This window comes from Neodiprion lecontei, chromosome 4, assembly GCF_021901455.1.
Source record: "Neodiprion lecontei isolate iyNeoLeco1 chromosome 4, iyNeoLeco1.1, whole genome shotgun sequence".
NCBI lineage: Eukaryota > Metazoa > Arthropoda > Insecta > Hymenoptera > Diprionidae > Neodiprion > Neodiprion lecontei.
The window spans coordinates 18,737,209-18,761,700 of NC_060263.1; the positions used below are offsets into that span (position 1 = coordinate 18,737,209).

At 34.8% G+C, this 24,492-nt stretch overlaps 1 protein-coding gene across 2 annotated transcripts in view; it reads right to left on the reverse strand.

The window, feature by feature from the left end:
• Positions 1-366: 366 nt before the first annotated feature.
• Positions 367-24,492, reverse strand: part of LOC107226652 (MICOS complex subunit Mic60) — a 47,626-nt gene continuing 23,500 nt past the window's right edge. For both annotated transcript variants that reach the window (XM_015667537.2, XM_015667536.2), the window contains 5 exons: positions 17,937-18,095; positions 17,292-17,395; positions 15,615-15,802; positions 3,499-3,694; positions 367-1,315 (listed from right to left, as the gene is read on the reverse strand). In XM_015667537.2, the coding sequence (XP_015523023.2) occupies positions 1,289-1,315; positions 3,499-3,694; positions 15,615-15,802; positions 17,292-17,395; positions 17,937-18,095 (674 nt within the window). In that variant the 3' untranslated portion in view covers positions 367-1,288. The remainder of the gene's footprint in view (positions 1,316-3,498; positions 3,695-15,614; positions 15,803-17,291; positions 17,396-17,936; positions 18,096-24,492) is intronic.

Consider the following 24,492-nt stretch of genomic DNA (forward strand, 5'->3'; position numbering starts at 1 on the left):
ATTTTAGTGCGTAAACATGCGTTTTGAGTGCTTTTATAGCGAATGCCGCGAAAAGAAGAAATTATACGACTTTTTGCTGCATACGTTCTTAGACCATTAGACACGCGATATTATTATACAATGTCAACCAGGCAGAATGGGAAAAAATGTCTTCTACAAAATATGAATTACGCGCTGAATGTGCAAAATTTATCTTATTATCTCGGAGTACCAGAAAATTTTCGGTTTTTCCCGGTTTTTTCCCAGTAGGAAAAATACCGGATTCTTTTTCGGTATTCCTGTTTTTCGCGGCACGTATACACTCTATATACACACACATATATATGTATATACATATTTCATTATTGTATATGAATATCGATGTAATTAAATAAGACGACCTTGAGGGTATTTATTATTCATCCGACGAGATTGAATAAAGCGGTTTTATCCATCATTCGTTCTGTATATACAAACGTGTGTGTACTTGTATGCCTATGACATAGGGACAAATAACTCGAGATCGAAAAGCACAATCGCTCTAAAGACTTGTTGATTTTTAGTTCGTCTGTTTGTTTGTTTGTTTTCTTCGTCACCTATATAAAATTATTAGTATACGACGAGCGAACTTTTTTTCAAAATATCTAGTTAATACTATCATAATTGTCTGCGTATAATTTATATCGTATATATATATCAACTACAATGAAATAGAAATATTCAATAATGTCATTCGTCGCTACAACCGGATGATTCTTCGTTTTCTCCTTTATTATTACATATAATTCTTCATTTCGCGTTTAACGAATGATAATCTTTCTTTTTCTCCTCACTCGCGTAATGTCATTAAATTTTTTTGCTCAACTTCTTCTTCTAAGAATTTTTCATATTAAAGCCCATGATTCTTTATCATTTCTATAATGATTTATTATGGATTTTTCGCACCACCGCGTTTCGATCAACGGTTCGTTTTTTGAATCGCTTTTCAATTATTACTACGACAACAAATTTGCAAATAAAATTATACACGAATCACTTGATTTTTTCTATTTATTCAACTTTTTTTTCTTCTCTTGTTGCTCGTTTCTTTTTTAATTCATATTAATTTACTAAAATATAGAATGTGGAGGAAGAAAAGGAAGGAAAAAAAAAAACAAACACACTGTACAACGCCGTGTGAATATTAAGGCAGGCTGACGACTGGCTGGCTAGCTTGAGCTTTTTTCATTCCCTCTCTTATGTATCCGTTATAATAGTTTCGGCAGCTCTTTATTTTCAATGTATAATATACGTTACCATTTCATGCTAGTTACTTCTTACCGGCTGCTGACTGATTCTGTAACAGATTCGAAGAAACAGAGTGTAGAAAAAAATATGCAGACAGGAATATGAAAATCCTCGAATTATCGGGCCTTTAGGTCTAGACCGTTTACGAAAAACACGTTCATGAATTTTATCACGTTTTTAAAACGAAACTTTTTCTTCGATCTGATATGTTTTCCGTGTAAAAATGCCTGATATTTTCAAACATTAAATCCATTTCGAGGCAGATTCTCAGGAACTGTCAAAAACACATTTTTGTACACACTTTGGCACCTTTATACGTCAAGGGGATGAAAATATATGGATACAATTCTCCAGTGTGACAAAGTAGCCATTTTTCAGTGGATCGAGAATTTCTCAGCGAATGAAAATTGGATCTGAAGTGATTTATCAGTTTTTTGTCAGTATCTAAGGATCTCACTTCGACAAGTTCGAGAAAATGTATTTTTTGGTGGGTCCTGAGGATCTAACTTAAAATGGACTTCGTAATCGTAAGTTTCACGCCTTTAAGCACAAAATGTGGTCTAAGCTTCGTATTGGATCGAGCGAAATACAAATTTCACGATCGTAAATTATAGACGAAGGAGGAGGGAGGAGAGAAGAAGAAGGAGAAGACGAAGAAGGACGAGGGCCGTGTGTGCGGGACATTATTTTCGCAATGCTGACACGGAACGCAGGTGGCAGTCAGGCACTCAGCCCTTTCGTCCATATCCCCATGGCGATGCGTTGTATAGGGTGCAGCTGATACCGCGGGGATGCGACGTGTCGGGAAACGTAAGACGCCGAGACGTGCAGGGAATGTCGGGTCAACAAGAAACGAGAAAAAACGCAAAAACAACAAAGAGAGAGAGAGAGGAAGAAACAGAGAAGAGAAGAAAAGTGCACGGAATGGGCTTAAAATGTCGCCAAATATTTTCAACTTTCAGATCAGACGTTGTGAAGAGTTGAAAAAAAATGAACGTAACGGGGTCAAAATATCACCAAATATTTTACAGATTCAGATATGGCGTTGCAAAAGTTAATAAATGTGGTTACAATAATCGCGTCGAATATTTCTAAGTTCATTTTACCGCCATTTGTTTATCTACCCAAGTTAGAATTTTACGCTATTTTGGAACGATTCTATTTTAATTACTGATAAGAAACAAGAAGAAAAACAAAAAATAATAAAAATCACTGCAATCAATTTGGAATAATCAGAAGTGAATAATAATTTTCTCCATCGATATTGAGAAAAATTGTATAAGTAGATTTGTATGAATTAAGACTCGATTTTGTGACTCAAGTGAAGGAAAAATTTTGAAACTTGAAAAAGAAGATGAGACTCAAAGCCATCAATATTCAAACTTTCAACAATTTTCTAGTCTAACAAAAACGAAAAAATTACGGATAAAATAATTTTCATTGATTTTTGCGAGCGTTTCATTTTGTTTTGTTATTGTACCGACGCGACAGCGGAACGAAATTTCTATCTAACGAAAAATAGGGAGTCACAAAAAGGGGCTAAAAAAAAATTTTGGATACGATTTTCGCGGATTCCGGCGCCTCAATTAAACCGAGAATTAAATATGCAAAAATCAGTAATTTGAAAAATCGTTAATCGTTTTTGTGTAGTAATATCGTGATAAAAAAATAAATAAATTTGTATAATTCATAAGCATAAGTTCATTAGGCAGATGGCATTTAGATTAGGTGGACTTCTGACTGGAGAACCACGACTATGCCGATATTGCGAGAACTGTAAATATCTGTTCCCTCGCTTCGTACAGAAGTTACCTCGATTACTGTTATCTTATTTAAAATTTTTAACAATTTGATCAATTGCCCCGAGGTAGTTGGCACTTTTAGAATGCACGTTCCGGGGATAATGCTCAGCGATAATTACCAACAATGTTTTATTTCAATTCCCCCCGGAGAGATTTGCTACAGATCAGTTGGCCAACTGTTATGCGAGATGGTTGGACCTATTTAAAAGACGTCATGTAAAGCCAATCTATTTTGTTTTGAGTAGCGAGTTGGTCATTTTCATTATTATTGTTTTCCTTGATTCACAATTAAATGCTATTTTATCGTTATTATTTATGTTACTTTTTCTTGTACCTATGGGCGGTGAGTTGTGTGCCAGACTGCTCGCACTTACTTTAATGTCGCAGGGGGCAACCCGTATATGAATAATAAACAAATAATTTTCCGTACCTTCGCCGAATCTCCACCACCGAAGAAAACGAGACCAGCGGCACCTGCGTGAGCTATCAAAGTGTCGACCGCTTGCTGTGTTTCGAGAAGAATCGTTGCCTCGTTTATCCAGTCATTTGCCACAGACCTTGGCGCGCCTTTCAGAAGATTCATGTACCGCAGTGTCATCTTGAAGTCACTGCGGTCGAGCCAGTATCTGAAAAATAAAAAACCATGGATGTTTTGTACACTTAATGTACGAATGTATCACAGATAAACTTGTCTGCAGCGATTCTGAGACGGTTCCGTTTTTCGACGAGTCGGTTAAGTTGGTAATACAAAATCAGTTCGCAGCGCCATCGCCGGCCGGCCGCGAAACTCGGTCGATCTTTGTAAACGTAACATAATCCATGACCGTAGAATTTTGTATTTTTAGGTTAGATTCCTTTCGTAACATAACATAACTACTCATGGTCGTTGAATTTTGTAGTTTTAGGTTAGATTCCTTTTCTAACATAACTGCTCATGATCGTTGAATTTTGTATTTTGAGGTTAGATTCCTTTTATAACGTAACAAAACTACTCATGGCCGTTGAATTTTATGTTTTCGGGTTAGATTCCATAGCCATGGGTTACGTTATGTTTTTAAAGATTGAGTTGATTTTGCGGCTGGCCGAAGGTGGCGCTGCGGGCTAATCTGCATTACCAACCTAACCGGTAAGTCTAAAAGATTAGTCATTTAAGAATCACTGCGGCCAAGTGTGCGTACCTATTCTGAACGGAAAGTTGGGAGAAGAGAAGAAACTGTTCGAAAAATCAAAATTCGATGATGTCATATACATCAATGATGGTAAAACGACTGAAACAACATTCCTAATGTGCAGCATAAGATATAAATCAGAGCAAAATTCAAATAACACAAACTAATTAGATATTAATAATTTGGGAGAAAAGGTTTTATAGTGATAACGCTCAAACTGATGTTAACATCTCGGTTCTAAAATCCTTTCACAAATAGTTATTTTCAGAATGGATAAAGATGTATTTGTATAAGTACCGTACAATGGCTGTTCGTCAACAATTACATTTGATTTTTACAACTATACTATAATGTAAGCTTTCCCAAAACTTTTTCAGACGATTTGTGGGAATCTGATCTATAATCAAAATAAACCCAAAATCGTTAGAATCGAATCAAAAACGCAAGATTTTAATTCCTTCGAACGTTCCAATGATAAAAAATTCTCTCAAATTTTTAATATCTTAACGTGTAGTATTCGATTTTGCTCATATTCGCTTCTATCACATAGTAAAGCTAGGAAATATTCAACTAATTATCTCCAATTTCAGTTACTCTTCAAGTTATACGATATAGTATTAGGTGCATTTTGCGGTTCAGTGAACGATGTAATGTCGTCAGAATTTAAAAATCCAGGAATGCCAAAGCTCATATCTTCCGTTCGAAAAGTTTCGTAACTTCCAAACAAGCTTGGTAGAATTTTTTTAAACTTGTTCTCTTCATTGTCGTCGGGTGTACGACATTCGACACTTGAAAATCGCAATTTCGAGGTCTGATTCGTTACAGTCAATTACTCTCTCCTCTCCTAAAAATTAATCTACCAAAATTTCTCTTCTAAACTAAATAAAAGATCGTACGCTATTATCACGAAAGAAAAGAAAAAGTAAACTTGTAAATTGCGTTGGGGAAAATTTTGTTTTTAGGTACTCGATTACCGAAACTCAGCGATGATTGCATCACATTATGATTCCTGTTAGAATTACATAATCATACAATCATATACGAAACTGAATTTATGACTCGATCGGATAACAAAATTATTCCAAGTAAATTTCGCGTGTGTTTTTTTTCCCGCAAATACAAAAGTACTATAACATTATAGTGTGAAATTTATGGATAATCTCAGGATAAAATTCGTCGCGGCATATCGCTCAGAGTTTTTTTTTTATTCTCATTGCGTGTGTAATAAGCATGAACAAAAAAAAAAGAAAAAAAGGAACGTCGGAAAAGTTTGCAAAAGAAAATGAGAGAATATCTGAGATTCCCGGAGGGTTTTTAAATTTTTCACGCGGATCGGTATATAAGGTAGGTATATAAAAACGAATCCCTTGCAAAGGGTTCCTGATGCGATTCTATTATACACTGGCGCATGTAACGCGCAACGTTTACTTAACGTTTTGCGGGGTAAAAACCCTTTTATCCGAGATCGCGAAAATCATGTTCAATGGGATAACGAGAGCGGAGCTTTTTTAATCGCGGCTTTCCTTTCCACTCGCCTCTCTACCCTCAGCCTCTTTTTACACCATATATATACATACATATATATATGTATAATATATATAATACACGCATAACCCTTTTACATTATATACAATATGTACGACGAGGACGGTAATTTTCACCGGGCAATTAATCCCCCTACCCCATTTCATCCTCTTCAACTTATACCGCAAGGTGTTTTTTGTACTTTACGCAAAAGTTTATACGCCGCACGCAAACACGCGCGCGTACAGAAAAACACACACACACACACGTCTAAACAGCCTCCATTTTTAGCTGTTTCCCTTTGAATAAAATCCTGCTTCAAAACCGCATGACGTGACTGTGTTTCTCAAGTTTTTTTTTCTTTTTTTTTTCTAACTGCCCCCCCCCCCCCCCCCCCTGATTGCAGAATTACCGTATAATGTGACTTTAAACTCTCATTCCTTATACAATTTGTATCACCCTATACATGTTGGAATACTTTCACCTCCTGCGGTTTGCCTAGCGCTCAGCTGGAAGAAATTCATCGTACGCGAAAAAACAAAGGAGGCGAGGGTAAAAACAAGAAGAAGGGAAATAAGTTGAATCGACAAAATCGCCTCCTCGCATATAAATTGAAACTATAGGGATAAGAAAAAGGAGAGGAAAAAGGAGCATGAATATGTACCCACGGAAAATGAAATAAAAATATAACTACCATTTTTATGTTTCGCTCGACACGACGGTTCGTGGTTATAAAATATTTGACTTCGGATTCCGCTTAAGTTCCCTGGAAAATCTAGAATTGAATTTTTACCGCTTCGATGTGTGCAGAACTAAATTCAATATACTCGGTTCTGTACATGGCATTTTCAATTTATATTAAATCATTGATAATGAATGAATATAATTTGTGTGAATTGCGTGTTTGGTTTCGCCGTTTTACTCACTTGAAGTTCGTATTGAAAGCATCAAATCTAAATTTTTTGAGATTTTCCTGACCAAGAATTTTCTTACCACAGCTAGTTGATAAATCAGCTTTTGACGATTTCTTAGTTTTTCTAGTTAACGTAGCTTGAAATTCAGATGACATATGGAAAAAGTTCCTATGCAAAAGTTTCGCATCTTTGTATGAAATTTCTAAAAATAACCTTATGCGATTTTTCGTGCCCCGTTAAAGTATAGTTTTGATGAAAAATCTTGGAAAATCTTCTGTAACAAAATATTGCCCCGATCGAATTGGCTGAAATTTTTACATTGCATGTCTTTTTCAATACCAAAGATCGTCTACATGAGTTTCGTAGCGGGCGGAAAAGTAGTTCAAAAGTTACAAGTAACAGTTTACGTGGAACTGTAAAATTCCTCATCTACGTACACGTGGCGGTATGAACGGTGAAAGTTAATACAGTCGGTATTACGATACGCGACACATCGTTGAATTCTTACCATGGATGAATACGCTTCGAAAATATTGTCCGGCAGTAGGGAATTCACATATCATGTCAGGAATCGTGATAAATGATAGACCGAAGTATACTCCTCAAGAAAAACTCGTCAACTGAGGTTTTCACAAATTTCAAAACAAATTTCTTGCCACGCCGCGAACTTTGAACCGAATTCCCGCCACCGTGTGAATATTTGTTGACATATCTTCTGAACCACTGCACCGCCCACTGCGAAGTTTTGAGACAACCTTACGCGTTGAAAATCGCACGCTCTGCATAAATTGTAGCACGTTCGATCCGGGCACTGTTCAGTTACGAATAATTTGCGCGCATTTTGTATCAAAACTATACTGAAACGAGATATGAAAAATCCGAAAAAGATACTCTCGAGAAGTTCACAAGAGAACCTAAAATTTTTGTGAAGGAACTTTTCTCATATGTCGTCCAGGTTTCAAGCTACGTAAGCGCGAAAATTCATAAAATTGTTGAAATCAATTTATTGGACGAGTTGTCGCGAAGAAATCTTGTGTCGAAAAAATCTGAAAAAACTCAAAGTTCATCCTTTCAATATGTACTTTGATTGTGTGAAAGGGCAATCGGATTAAAATGGGTCAGAGAAACCGACAGTTGGATTTGACGTGAAATACCCCACATATATGTATAACGAGTAAATTAAAAAATCTGAACAAAGTCACAGAGAGCACCGTCAAGTAGTACTACTATATAACCAATTATGGAACAGATCCGAAAGGATAAAAAAAAAAGTGGCCGAGTCGGCGGAGACCGCCCCATATATGTGGGTAATAATTATTTCATGTTACTGTACCAAATGTGCTTATCAACATTTGAAATGAACTTTTAGGATACAGACTAACATTTCCAACAGAAGACGAGAAATGAAAGAATGCTATACGTGCTACTTTTTTCAAAAATAAATTCCACGAAGGAATAACTGTACAGCAAAAAAAAAACGTTCTTATTCGTTGTTCAAAATTTTTTGTTGCAGACACTTTCAGCCTTTCTCAATTCTCCTCTACAATTGACAATGCCGTGTGCATGAAATTCGTTCTGATTAGACGTGAACGCTACGGGGTTTGATGTGATACCGCGTACGGAGCAAGTTGAGCATTGAATTTGGCTTATAACGTTCTCTCACCGCAATGCAATGCCATGCCATGGGAGTCCCGATAAACTAGCTCCTCGAGTTAATGTAGTTTTCGAAACAAGAACAAGAACTGTAACAAGAACAACCCAGCAACGAGAACTGCGGTTAGAACTGCAGAACGGGTCGTCAGGTCGCGAAGCTTTCGATGCTCAGACTATTTGCGCTTCATTGAGCTTGCAGCTGCTACATGTCACATGTTATACATATAGTCACTCTGGGAAAGATTTTCTCTCTGCCTAGTTTTTATTTTGGCGCACATAAAACGGCAGAAATTTTTATACTTATGGTTATTTAAAAAAAAAAAAATAGGTAATCTTAAGGAAAAATAATGTTCATTATTCGAAAGTTCAATAATTTCAATTATTCTGTTGAAAACAAAGTCTGAGAGAAGAGAAAAAACCCTTTTGCATATTTTGATATGGTTGTTATTGGTTGTTGTTGTTTTTGTTTAATTTTTTCAATACTTCTTTTCTTTTTTCTTTTTTCAATCTTCCATCTGCAACCTCATCACTCTTGTGCAAATAATTGAAGCAAAATCAGCACTTTGCAAAACGTCGACTTTTTGTAAGGATAAAGAAAAGAAAGATGCGATAAATAAGATCGAATTACTATAAAATACGTCGATAGTTGAACTTTACGATATTTACACATAAACAGATGATAATAATTTGTCACTCAATAATATTTTATCGATAAATCCGCGAGCGAAAATGAAATAAGGAGAAAAATGTTTGTTGCAATTTCTCGGAATACATCTGAAACTCCGCACATTCCGGATCGTACCGTAAAAATTTATACCTTAATCCATGCAGGTTATAAAACTTGCAGTATTGTAAAACGCATATAAATATATAAATATTGCAATAACCTTTGGATTGCACGAAGGAATATAAATATATACATATAAATAATTTTTTTTTTTTTTTTTTCAATTTGTCGTTTGAATTTATGAAATCTCCATCTTCTAATAAGCGTCAAAAATTTTGTTATATTTCGTAAGATTTTTCAGAATTTTTTCAGATTTTAGAAAGTGGGTTTTTTTTCGAGTTTTTAAATCATAACTCAGATACGCTGGGTCGAAAAATTCTGAAAAAATTACCGGATGAGTTTCTTGTCATGTACTTTCATACAAAAAATTATTAAAAAAATCTGAGACCTCGCCGTAGAATCTTGACCGTTTTGGTACGGAATGCCCCATATATGTATATAAAGATAAATGTGTATATATATATATATTATGTATATTAGGGTGGTCCTTATTTGGGGGTCGGAAAAATTTTCATTGGAACTCCCACCAGATCTGTTCGAAATCATTAAAAAAAAATTTGTGTACAGTTTTAAGCCTCTACGTCAACTTGAACACGTGCCCCTAAGATGTCAAAGTTTCAAATGTAAAATACATGTAGTTTTTATAACCATTTATTCCGTTTCGTATGAGTTTGGTATAAATTGAGGAACCGATTTGAAATTTGGCAAAGTTATTGCTTATAATGATAGGAACATGCCCTGAAAATTTCAAAATTTTACCAGAATTCTATAATATATTTCTTTTCAATTTTATTAGGCTTATATATAAGGAAACAATAATTATAAAATTTTGAAATATTCGGGCTTTGTTCTTATCGTTATAACCAACGACTCTGCCAAGTTTCACGGACCTTCAATATTCGTCAAATTTGTGTATGATCCTTGAATCTGATTCTTCAAGCCTTCCAAACCTCTTTAACAAACCATAGTTATCATCATTAGGACACACGTTAGAATCATCCGAAAACTAGGTACCGATGTTTACCGAAAGAAGAGAAAAAAAAAGAGTTTTGAAAAGCTTGAAGAATCAGCTTCAAGTATCTACACATGAATATAAAAAATATCGAATATTTTACGAGTATTTCAACTTTTAGCGAAAAGTGAAACTTTCCCATGTTAAATAAATAGAAAATAAAACTTCAACTAAAGCGCTCATCTTGTGGTAGAATCTTTTTTTCGTCAAACACTAACATTTTTATTAAAATAATTTAACCACCCTAATGTATATTATTATATACATATATTTTTAGATAAATTTGTGAGACTACAAATAATTTCTACACTCTTTAGAATTTCGACTCTTTACGTTCTTACATATTTATTATGTATTTCAATATTGGATAATATCTGTGTAAGTAAATTATTAACAATATCGTATGATTTCTGCCAAGTAAAATACGTCAGCGTGTTTGGTCATTTCACGTGTACTCAGGACGAAAGTTCGCCCGATTCTCGCAGGCGAGCGAGTATATGATATACATGTACGTATACGTGTGTAAAAGGTATGTGTGTAGAGGTGAAAACGGATAACGACCAAAGGTACACAGAGGTATAGGTATATACAGGGTTTGCAGAGCGTTATCCAAGTCGGAATTTTCCCCACTTCGTCGTAAAGAGGGCTCAATAATTAATTTTAATAATAAATGATTACGTCCGACGCGCCTGCAGGATCGTTTCGCCAATTCTAAGCATCCTGTATAACGTACCCCGTGGTACGTATACCTTTAATATAACGGGCACTCCACGTCGAATCAAGAAATTTCGAACCTCACTGTTTGTTATTTTGCCAAAACTTTTTAGGGGGCATCTCTAAAATCTCATTTTTTTTGCAATTTGCAATTCCGTAGAATCACTTTTAATTTTCAATTTACTAATATTTAGACCTTCGCAAAGTTCCACATTCTTTTCTGTTTTTTTTAGAATTCTTGAGAGATTCTCAACAGTTTTCCATTTGAGTTCAGATGAATGTTTCCTCATTTTACTTCGAGGACTTTGAAGACTTTTGGATCGATAAAACGTAATGGACAGCGTTTTGTGTGATATCAACGACGAACAAAATTTCGAGACGCTCAGCAATCAGTGAAAATGACGTCAATATTATGTAGAAGATGAAGTCAATTTTTTGTAATTTTTTAAATATTTTATCAGATTACCAAAGTGCTTGCAAAAATAGGAAAATGAATATAAATTGATCTATCACGAGATTTGTATAATTTTTTTTTTACAATATAAAAATTGATTTTTGTTAATTTCAAACTTCAAGGTACTAAAAAAAAAGGGGGGTAGAAGGAAATTGTTGTGTCATAGGGCCAATCTTTGAAATGATCGGAACAAGAGATGAAATTTTTGAGAATTTTTTGAGAAATTCTAATAAAAACGGAACTTATGTTAAAACAAGTTAGAAAGTTTGCGACTCAAAAGCGGTGGTATGAAATTTTTTTCTAATTAATTTAGGGTTTCACGAATGCTATTATCGCCTAAAAAAGTTACACCGAAATTAAAAATAATGAGGGTCAAAATTGGTTAATTTGGCATGGAATGTACCACGTATATGCAGATATACACCGAGCCTACGCGTACGCGTGAAAATTACAGAAAAGCGTATAAAGGAGAATAGCAAATTGCCTCGTCAGAGGCGGAACGCAAAGGCTGCTGGAAAAGTCGATCTGCGCAGAAAGTAATACGTGAAATATTCGTTGAATGTCGCTGTACCCACACCGATATATGCGCCATGCGATGGAATGTCGTTTCCAAATTCAAAGTCAAATTATGCTGTACTGAAATTGTCGAAAGATCGGCAAGAATAAAAAAACAAGAGTAATTAACAATTCAAATCTACAATTTTTATTTTTTTTCTTCAAAATTATTATCAAAATATCCTGTAACGAAACATCTCCTTATTTTCGGCATGGTTTGATTTGTTTCCCAGCTATTCACAAAATCAGTATTTTGTTCTAAGAATTCTTTTTTTTCTGTATAATAATATATATTATATTTTTTTTAATACTGAATCACGTTACATTCGGTTAGGTTAGAATTTCCGAATCCACATAAGAAACAGGTAAATAGATGTAAAAAACGAGGAAAATAAACTGTATTTCAAAACCGTTAAATTCTCGAAAATCGTTATACATAAAATATTCTCATTTTTCACACATTACGAAATGAAACGAGAGAAATCGAGGATAAAACAAAACAGTATTCAATCAAAAATTCGACGTTATAGAAAAGTAGAATTTTTTTTCTTTGCTGCAGATATCTTCAACGTATTTGTCAAAAAACTGAAATTTATAAAATCTTTGCAAATTCACTCGAATCGAATGAATGTAGTCTCAAGTTACAGGAGTATGCATTCAGATGCTTACTCAGTGTTGCCACTAATTTTGAATCGTAAAAACTTCCTGACTTTTCCATATTTTCCAAAACCAAAATGGTGATTTTCAATAGATCTCGGCTCTTTTAAAAATTGAAATAATCAACAAAAAGAAAATTCAACCAATGATTATAACAGATTATTTTTGAGTTATTTTACACACTTTATGCTTCACTGACATTATCGTTCGAAACTGAATCCCGCAGTCATTATGTAAAGTATTTAGTTGAAACTGTAATATTTACAATTACGATGTGAAATTTCGAGTTTAAAGTTTCAGTGTATCCATAAATTTGACAAGCTTTCCAAACTATTTCAGATTTTCCAAATGAAACAAAAATCCGTGACTATTCTGGGTTATCAATATTTCCAGTTCAATTGGCAAACCTGGTCGTCGACAGTGTACAACTAAGAGTAATTCGAATACGATTGATATATTTTAGCTAAAGATTTATCGATCAATTTTCTTCCACTAAAGGGACAAGAACTAAACTTAACTCGACCGAAGAAACGAGACGTTCGCCGTGAAATCGGCTCAAAACTTTTCGGACCTCGGACTTTCGAGAACGGATGGCTTAGAGGGTGAAGACACTGGTTGTAATAAGCTTTCACGAAGCTCCGTACTTCCGCATATACAAGGTATCCAATTTTACAGAAGACTGTTCCTTTTCTGTGGACCTTTTTCAAAAAAAAAAAAAAAATTCAAAGCGCTACGTATCGACCAAAAATCGTCCGAAAAAAAAATTAAAAATGGGCTGTATTCGTATCGTTAAAAACTGCTTAAAAAATTGACCTGAGGGTAAACGAAATTCGCTTTCATTTTTTATATTTGTCTTAGGAAAATTTCGAAATTGCAGCGGTGTTACGACCCAGCCGGTAATAATTACTGACCTGCAATTACCATGACAGCGTCTGACACGATATTACGATAAGATCTTAGATCTATATCGATCCACACAGTTACTATCATAACTGTACAGCATTGTTGCATTCATAATTTTTATGCATCGTACCATCGGTTATTAAGTCCAACCTTCCAACATCAGCCTGAACCTAGGATGCGTAATCTCAGATTCGGAATAATGAACTCTTGCGATAGATTTTAAACACAATAAGACAAGTAAGGTATACCTGCAAACCGAAACGCGAAGAGCGTGAGACAAGAAATTCAGAAGCATTTCGCAACAAGCTCTATTCCTAGAAACGCGAATAGACAAGAAGTCCCTCATAGACCAACCGTCTTTTGCTGACTTACCAAAGAACCTAGCTCACCAATGGAAAGCTCATTATCAAACTCCTCCTACTTCCATTCCTACTTTCCGAAACGTAATTTAACATCGAATAATACAGAACATAATTAGACATAGGACGGTAAAGAATCATTTTTAGATCACAGTCAGTACAGAACTAACAAGCTTAGAACACAATTGGAACCAGTTCCAAATTCACGTGCAGAGTAAATTAATTGCAATCAAACAACTTTTAGATTCGGAAACTCCAAACTCAAATATTGCTACTGCGACCATAATTAAACAATCTTACGAGTGAACAAGACTTTTTAAAAGCCTAACGCTAAGAATTGATCGAGAAGAATTTGTTATTAGATAATAAATTTGTATTTTAAATAAAACTGTCGAGTAAAGAGAATTATTTTAATCACGCATAATGCTAGTTGGCACGACCCAAAATAACTTAATTCACAGATAAAACGACGAGCTGAACAATAAACCTGAACAAACCGAACATCAGAGTCAGCAGGCAAGGACATCGCAAGGTGGGTGAATCGATATTAAATCCGAATCAAAGAGGGACCTGAAATCACATCGATTTCCGAAACTGATCGACTACTTTTCGCTTAAAAAACCTAGCGTGACGAATCGTTTGAAACGGGACACCCTTTGTATACGTGTATTACAAGTACAGATACAAACACGAGCGCGCAAAGGAGAATTGGTTAGCACTGAATATAACGTGGAAAAGTTTCTGGACGCCTTGCGGGGAAAACGTTGTTTGATCACAGTTACCGCAAAGTATTTTGGATATTTCATTCCAGGAAAAGAGAAAGAGAAGGAGGAGGACTGAGGGCAGAGATTGCATCGCCACCCCGGTATGTGTTCATATTTCCCAAGAGGATGCTTCCGGTTTTCTTTTTCCCGGCTGCCAGTCGGAGGGAAACCTGAGATCGTGAAAAAATAGGCAACGGTAACCGAAAAGGATTCTTTGAAGATTTTTTAATGGCCCTTTTTTTTATCCCTCTTATTTTTTCTCGACTTCTTTCTCATTTGGTCGTTGTTTCTTCCATTTCTTTGCTTATTTCGTACGATTATTCAATCGCCGCAAGAAGCATCGAATTCAAGTCGTTGGTAAAACGGAGATCAATAATTTTTGTTAATTTCATTCGGTATTTGTTGAAATAATTTATTCGCCAGCATTACGATGACTTTTTGAGAAATCACGTGAAAGAAAAATTATTCTAAACTTGTAAGCAGGAGCTTTAACGTCGATTTTTGATTTTTCAAACTTCACTCGACAGCGATTAATTTTTTTTTTTTTGATAAACTATTATACTGAGAAACTCAATATTGGACAACACCAATGTAAAAAAGTAAAATAAAAACAAGTTTCTAATTCTTAGTCAGATTCGGAAAAATATTTTACCGGGTAAAATGAGTCATTGCAACGTCAAATTGACTGTTAATAAATACTAAATTTTTCTCACAATTTTCAAAGAGTTTTAAGTTAGAAATCGCTGTAATTATCTGAGTTCTTCATCACAATTTCATGATTTTAAAAAAATTTATCATACTTTACGAATATATAAATCTGATAAATACTCAATTCTCGATCGTCTCGTAGCAAAATTAGCAAAACGTGATCGACGCTTGACTCTCCAACTTTTATTACAAAAATGTATGCGCTTAAAGGATCTAAATTAGGTATAACGCGACTCTTATTTCGAAGGGGGGAGTAACGTAACATACCGTGTCACATCGTTCTATATAAAAAAAAAAAAATATCAGAATCCAAAAGTTTATCATATCTACACAACAAAAATAACTTGATTTCCAGTTATCTCATCAGACTTACCGAGCCCGCTGCAAAACGTCGTAAGTACTCAATGCTGAAGGATCAATCGGCTGGTCGTCAAGCTCTGCCTTCGGTATTGGACTGACCGCCTTGACGAGAAGAAAGCTTTGCAGATAGCTGAGGAGATAAATTGGTAAGGAGGCACCGTTTTCTGGCACAAGCGCTAACCGCCTCGCCATGTTTTCAACCTGGGAATCAAACGTCAAGATATTATTATCTGTGCTGTACCTTTTTTCTTCTCACACTGTTGCGATTGTTATTTCAAGTATCCAAATTGCTTTCGTTTCCACACTGGAGATTTTACTCTCTTTTACGAGACGGTATCTATTCTATGAAAATGAGCAAGAAGATATGTATAAGAAAACAGAAACTGAACGAAAGCGGATTTAGCTGTAGAATCAGAGACGACGAAACGTGAAAAAGATCAAGGAAGGAGAGTCTCTCTCTTGCTCTCTGTTTTCCGCGGAACCACGAGGAGGCACTTTAAAAACGTACATGGTGTACAGTCCGAACAAAGAAGCCTCGGAAGACGTTAAGTAAAAAAAAAATATGATGGAAAACAGGTCTAGAAAACTGTCTAAAGGGTTGCTCAGCGTTGAATATATGTAAGTATATTTATTTTTTGCGCAACAAGATTTTCGTACTTTTTTTCTATTGAGGAATAAATTATCCGAGTCTATTCACTCGTTAAAATAGCAAACAACTTTTGATTCCAATTTACTTAAACTCGTGTGAAATAACTTAGAAATCATTTGTAATAATTTTGAAACCGTTAGAAATCGTTCGAGACTCGTTCGAATCAATTTTAAATGGTATACAATTCAAAAATGCTTGAAAACCCGTAAAAATACTTTAAAATCGTTTTAAATTCTTCGAAATTAGTTTAAAACCATTTCAAATCACATGAAACTACATTGGATTGTTTAAAACTCATTGAATTTGATGAGAAACCAGTTGGACATCATTTTGAGATCGCTTGAAATTGACTTGAAACCACCTTCATATCGTTTGAAACTCCACGAAATCGGTTTGAAACTGTTTAAAATCGCTTGAAACTACTTCGATGTCGTTTAAAACTCATTGAAATTGGCTAGAAACCGATTGGAATCATTTTGACCTATTTAAAATCACTTGAAACCACTTTGTAATCGTTTGAAGCTCCTCGAAATTGGGTTGAAACCATTCTTAAACTGTTTCAGATTGTTTGGGAAACTTTGAAATCGGTGTGAAACCGTCTGAAATAACTTTGAACTGGTTCAACGTCGTTTGTCAATTGTTCTCTAGGTGAATAGCCACTCGAAATTATCTTGGGTATACAGATCGGTTGTGAATTCTAATTTAATGCTTCCTCGTATCGATAAAATGGTAATGTTGTAACAATGAACTCAATTAGTTCCTTTCTCCGTATCTTTAAACCTTGATTGACCATTTTTTAAATTTTTTTTTTATTTCTTCTACTTGTTTGTTGACTCGTTAATTTACTAACTAGACTGTACACCTGAACGATCCTTAAACGGTACAAAGCGGTATATAAGGTATTTGCCTTCGCTTGAGAAATCCGGGGCAGTAGCGGTATAACATGTGAGCAGTTAAACCCGGTAAGTACACCTTATATACAAGGTAGTAAGTAAGTATAATAACACGAGGCTGAAGAAGGAGAATAAGAAGGACAATCACCTTGAGGAACCTTTCTCTGAGTGCATCCTCCGGGAAAACTCCTCTCTTAGACGCTATCTCGGGTATGCCGTTTATCACCGCATTCACCAACGGATCTGAACCATCTAAAAAATTAACACCATCCCCCCCGAAGAATGGGGGAGAAGAGAATGAAAATTAGCAAAGGGAAGTTCAATCAAGAAAATTATCCGCGTCAACGAATAAATAATGACAATATGACGAAGAAATTAATTCTGCAAGAACGAATATATAGGGAGTGATGCGAATTGTTCGAAAAACCTTTTTTGAATCGTGTTCTATTTTTTTTTTATCTTCGACGACATGGTCGCAATTTCAGAACACGATAAAATTTTTTTTTCTCAACCAGAGTTATTTCGTTAGATCTGCAATGATATATTTACAGACCAATATCTCGAAGTTGAAAATGTATAAGATTAAAAATTTATGTTGCTCACGATGGCAAAAAAAATTTCAACGAATTTCATTAAAGAAGAACGACAAAGTGAAGTATAATTTTGAAATTATGTTTTGATTTTGACCTTCGTTCGTTTTTGTCTGAAAAAGTGGAAGGAAAAAAATCTGTTTCACGTTCCCCTTGAAACGAAGATAGCCGAGGTAAACTCTTTACACAGAATATCAACTCACTGGCTGCTTTTGAAACCGCTTTGATTTCTGCCTCCAACGGCCTGACGGCATCTTCAGCTTTGACACCCGGAGGTGCGACTTTTACAGCTCTCGCAAGGGCTTGACAGGCGCCCCAGAGCATCTGGGCGTTAGATGAGGATTTTTCTTCCTCGAGCCGGGCTGAAACAGAGACAAGTAATTGATTGTTACATTTCTTTACTTCCCTTTTCGGTTCCTCGTTACGCGTGTAGAGAAAAAAAAATAATACCCATTGCATAAAATTAGTGGGATTCCAGTTTGTAAGAAATAAAATAACACAGATCTCTCTTTTCAATGTTTTCTTTTCTTTTTTTTTTTTTACTTTTTGCTCAGTCAATATTTAAGGTTCCACGTTCTTCGTTTAATGAAACGACATTGCTTTTTAGTCAAAAAATTCATTTGCTCGCTACATTTTACGGTCATATTATACTTTATATCAAACCCAGAACTCGTTGCAAATAATTATAAATATACTTTAACGAATTTTCGAAATGAATGAATAAGTAAATTTAATAGAAACACTTTTTTTCATCCAGAAACACAATCCGGTTGGTTAACGGTTGCTAAAACAACTGCGCGAACTTTCAACATAGCGCGTGTCTACTTTCGATTAATAAATCTGTCGTTTCAATTAGTCACGTAAAATTTATTTTTCTACTCACGGTGTGAAAAAATTATTGTATATATATATATTTAACTTTTTTATCGACTTTTTTTCTCACTACCTTTGTATTGCATTTACTTTTTCATCCGTTTCTCGTCCGCAGGAAGAGAAATATACAGGCGTACATTACACACACACACACACACACACACACACACACACACACACACACACACACACACACACACACACACACACACACACACACACACACACACACACCAACACTCGCGTTGCTTGTAAGGTATGTAGTGTAGAATTTATCGCTGAGTATGAAATTGCGAACTTTGTCAACGTTACGCGGGCTATACGCTTTTCTCCGTGTATATTCATTCTTGTTCAATCCAATCCGCGGCGGCAGAGAGTGCATATTTTATCCCAAATTCCGTCGGTTCATTCTTAACCCGGCATATACAGGTTATGTTATATTGCAGTTCCCCCTCACAAGAAGCCCCATAAATACGATGCAACATAAATAGCAGAAAAGTCTTTATTTCGGGGGAGAAGAAAGAAATCGACGAGCATAGAGAAGGAAAAAAAAAATGCATAAATTAGTATCGTCAGGTTGTACGATTAAAAAAAAATAAAAATATTGTACAAATCTTGACTAGTTAAGGTTATATAATATTACACTGTGACCTGTATAATGTATGGAACATTCCATGACAAATCAAGAAGCTTTGACCCGATGAATTTGAATTTGGCCATCTTTTGTTTTATCCAAGCTGTGAACTGTTCGTTGAAGAAAAAAATCCCTCATTTCTTTCAAATTTTCGTTCTAATCCGTTCGAAAGTTACGGATATTTGAGAAATTAGTGCGTGTAAAACTCAGAAAAATGAAATGACTCAATCGAAAGAAGAAAAACAAAAAAAAAACAATTAATGTGTTAGATTTTTGATATTTTTATCATAAAAATAATCGCAAAAAATTATGTCATGTATTTGGTTGAGGATTGGAATGAAATTTGAAATAATCAAGAATGCTTTCAAAAATACATACTCTATACAATTTTATACCAGAAAGCTTATCATTTTCTTTTTTAATAGAAAAATTTAAAATGTTCGGTTCACAAGCTCGATGATTTGTCACGAAATGCCCTATATATATATATATATGTATATGTATATATATATATCGATTAACTGCAACAATATACGAAGCGGAATAAATTTTGCAGTAAATATTGCATGAGAAATTAATTTTTCCCTTCTCTTTCTCTCTCTCGTCTTTTCGCTCCGGTTCTGGTTTTCACTTTGATAAATTAAAATAATTGCCGGTAATAAAATTCCCGTATAAACATTACGTACATGCGTATATGGTTATATGTACATATACGTGTATGAAAAGTATGCGGAACGATCAATATACGTGGTTAAATTTACGCATGTATAAAACAGTTTGATATTTGATATAACGGTGTTAATTTCATCTTTCACCCTCCCTGCTTTGCTCGGGGATGAAAATTAATCCTACACGCTAATCTTCTACATATACACCGAAACAGCAAGACCAGCGGAGAAATACCGCAGACAGAAAGTGGATTGAAACAGAGGGAGGACCGTGGTCTCTGTTGTTCTTCTTGTATTTATTTATATTTAATTTTACTTTGTTCCCTACTTTCTTTTCATCTTGTACATTCATAACAATTCTTTGTTCCTTTCGTACATTTCCTTCTTTTTCTCTTCATCAACTGATTGCGATTAATTGATAATTTTTTTTTTTAACCCTTGAAGGAAACTAAGGGAAGGAATTTATACGTAAATCAGGGCGAAAAAGACGCAATTTTGCAAATTTATATACATTTTTCAGAGTGCAAACGACTAAATTTACCCCCTGAAATTTCAGCTGCAACTTTTTCGGGCTTTTCGAAATCGAAGTTCAATTAGATTTTTTATTTCCGTTTTTCATTTATTGACTATTTGATCCAACAGTAGTCAAGTATAGGTGCTTGGATTTAAAATTGTCAAACGTGTCGAAGAGATTATATATGATTCAAAATACAAATGCTCGTGTGAATTTATTTTGAACATCACCTTTCACGTTCTTTCAGACGATTGATAAAAATAAAGAACATTCAACTAACTTACTCGACAAATCGAGCTTCGGAAAAAAAAAAAATAACGAAAACGAAACAAAAAAAAAAAAAAATGGACGCAAGTAAATAAGATCGTATATATATACGTTTGTTTCAGAGATACAAACACTTTCACATATTTATTATTAACTTCATCTTTAACGTTGTTTGAAACAATTTACAAAAATGACAGACAAATTAAGCTTCGGTGAAAATAACGAAGAACGAACAAAAAAATAGACGCCATCAATAAATTGAAGATAAAACGAAGAAAAGAAATAGAAAATTAACAAGCAAGATTTCAGACGAGAATTATTTGGTGAAGAGAAAAAAAAATGTACCGAGTTTGTTTTGCAAATTGGCAAAATACAATGATCATAATATTGTTGTGACACATTATATTGCTCAGATAAATTTACAATTTATAAAACGATTATCTTAAACTTGTAAGGGGGCAGAATTGAAGTTCCAAATTGGAAAAGTTCCGAAAGCACAGAATTATTTGATGGCGAAACTTAAAATCTAACGTTTAGGAAATAACAAAGTTTGGAATGGTCGGAAACCCGGCGGTTTAATGTTTCGAAATGCAAGATTCTGAAAATTAAAGTCAAGATAGAGCAAAATTCCAATAGAGCGAACTTTCGAAAAACAATGTTTCGACAGAGTGAAATTCTGAAAATAAAAATACACCTATCCAGCGTAGTTTACTCAACGAGTAGGTGTAAAAAATCAGAAACACCGAAAAACAGAATGACCAGGATTCCGAACGTAAAAATATCGAAAATCCAAAACAGAGATAAATCAAATTGGTGAAATTTCACCAAGCCAGAAATTCACAGAATTGAAAACCTTCGACCATTCGGAATTTCGATGTTTCCAATTTGTAAATTTTCTCATATCCGCGCTTTCGAAACTTTGAGCGTCGGGTTTCGGACCATTCGAAACTTTGAGGTTTCGTCAAAGATTAATTTCTTTACTTTGAATTTCGCCACCAAAGAATTCGGCGCTTTAGGAACTTTTCAAATTCGGAATTTCAACCTCACCCCTTTGTAAGTCCGCGAAGAAATAAATAAACAACATAAAATTAAATAATAATAAGCTTGAGGTGAAGTTTATTCGATTTATCGAACGAATCTCGATTCAATTTACCTCCTCACTGCTCGTTCGCGTAAAGATAAAATAAAGTGAACTGCTAAGGTACGTAGGTATGTAGGTATAAGGTACGTGTACAACCTATACTCGAGCCAACATACACATCGAAAGGATGTGGATCAGCTCAAGGAAGTTGAAGGATCCTTGCCTCTCGGTTTGAAGGAGCAAAGTTCAAGTCGAGGATCAGAGGATCGAGTCTGTCCGATGGGGCGCAAAGTATAGGACACTGCACGATACAGGGCATTCCGTGCCAAATCAAACGGGCGTATTTAGTTTGCCAAATTATTTTCCGTTCTTTACATCGAACAGTTCGCGTCAACATAAAGAAAAAAGATTTTTATATAAATATGTTTTTTCCTCCTAGATATTAATTATTTTATTCTTCAACAAAACTGCACTGATTTGAACAACAATTTATTATAATTACCAAATAAATTGAACGATATATTTATTTTATGAACAAAATATTTCTATCGACATATTTTCACGATCATCTAGTTGAAACTAATTCAAGTTTTTCATTTATTCGGATGCAGTTAACCCTGATTCATTCTTGAGGTACAAGTTTTGAATAAGTCTCCAAGATTCGGAAGGGATTTTATACTTTTTGATTGGTTTTATAATAAAGAAAAGAAACCAAGAAAAAAAAACACAAACAAACATTGTAGATATTTTTAAAGATTTTAGACCAGAAATATCTAACTATGATCGATATCATAAAGTATCGATTATTCAGAAATTACAGTATCTAACCTGTAACAAAAAAGAATAAAGCATAAAAAAAAATAATGGTTCTATAGAACGAAATAAGAAATTTCAGATTTTAGCTTTGAAATTTAGCAATCAACTGTTTTTTTTTTTTACATTATCAAACCTTTGCTCGTATCTATTTTGGTGTGTTTGAAAATGTGTTACGCTGGGAGAAAGAATCTAGCATAAAAATCTAAAACATCGATTAATGAATACTCATGCTTTTCGATCGAACGATTTATATACGTATCCCTGTGAATAAATAAATAAAGAGATGAATAAACTTGGCTTGGAATGGCTGATACACGGTGACAAGTAGCCGAAGCTTCGCGCTGCAGGACGGACTGAGACATTCGTATCGGTATACTCGTAAAGCTTTCAGGATGCTGGCTACTGGTCTATACGTGCAACCGCGGAGCTTACCGCGGGTCAAGATTAGCCGCGGAATTCCCGAGTCTCTCAATTGGCTTACTTTGAATACCTTATTATCCTCCGATCCGCCGCTGCAAGGACCCGCAGGATATCTAGCCTCGCCCCGAAACGGCTCTTGGACAATTATCGAGTGCCTACGTACCCGGTGAAGCTCCGATTTTGTCCACGCCGAGTGATCGTTTCAAGGTGCTCGCAAAGATTGCGATATCGAATTTTGCGAAATTCAAATTTTCATCCAGGGTGACATACAATTACTTTAAATACGTAAAGTTATTTGTTTCGGACAATTTATTGCTGTGATCACGACCGTTGTTATTGATAATTACTTTTGTCGATATCGTACGGATGAATATAGATCGAAAAATTAATTCTACAGCTGTACAGAGTTTGCGGAAATTTGTCAAAGTGATGGGAGAAAAAAGTGAAACGTTGAAAGCGCAAGAGAAAAAGACAAAGTGAGAAGTAGAGTGAGAGAGAGGTAAAATAAAATAGAATAAACGACCTTTCGGAAGTTTTATATCCGGCAGTTAATCTAGGCGCTGAATCTGACTGTATATTATACACATATACATTTTATGTATACACACACACACGCAGAGAGAAGCTCTCGCGTGACGCGTACAAATTTTCAGATTTTCGTTTAAGTTCTCCCTTCACACAGGTATTCACATTACACCTATGTTACACCTGTATTTATTATATAGTTTTCATGGCTCAAATTTCGTCACGAATCTCTGTTTGTTTTGTACGAGTATTCATTGTTCGTTTGATATTTTTTTTTTCCCCCAAGCTTCTTCAAACCTAAAAGTAATCGGCTGTATACTTCAACTTCGATCATAACGATATAAATGTTTTATTATTAAGGCATAAACATTTCTTGAAGATTGAGAAGAAGATAAAAAAAAAAAATGTAGAATTGTATGTGTTTTTTAATAGTTGCATTTAATTTCATTCCTTAATTCATCACCGATCCCAAAACTATAAATTTTGAAAATTCGATCGACGATCAAATATAAAGTGAAAGCGGATATGCCTTGCGTAGACGCGGTAAATATTATTATCGATATGGTTTTCAATTTATTGAAAGACACCCCGCTATGACACAGAAGTTGCCTCGTTATAAGAGAGACTTTTCACCGAAGATGAAAACAAGCCGTTTGGACTTCAGGTTAGATCCGTAATCTCCGCAGATTTAAGTCTTGCGAAAAACATCTTCTGCGATATGTTATTCGTCGAGAGTCGAAAATCAATTATTTCAGAATTCAGTTGGTTGAAGAAAGAAATTAGTAAACACGTGTTGATCAATTTTATATCATCTTCGAATGTTTGGCATTATCTGCGAAAAAAATAAAACTTGACGTGTTTTTTTATATAAGAATGCCCGAATTTTCCGAACATTAAATCCATTTTGAGATGAGACTTCAGGAATAGCAAAAAAAATACACGTTTCTTCGACATTCTCAAT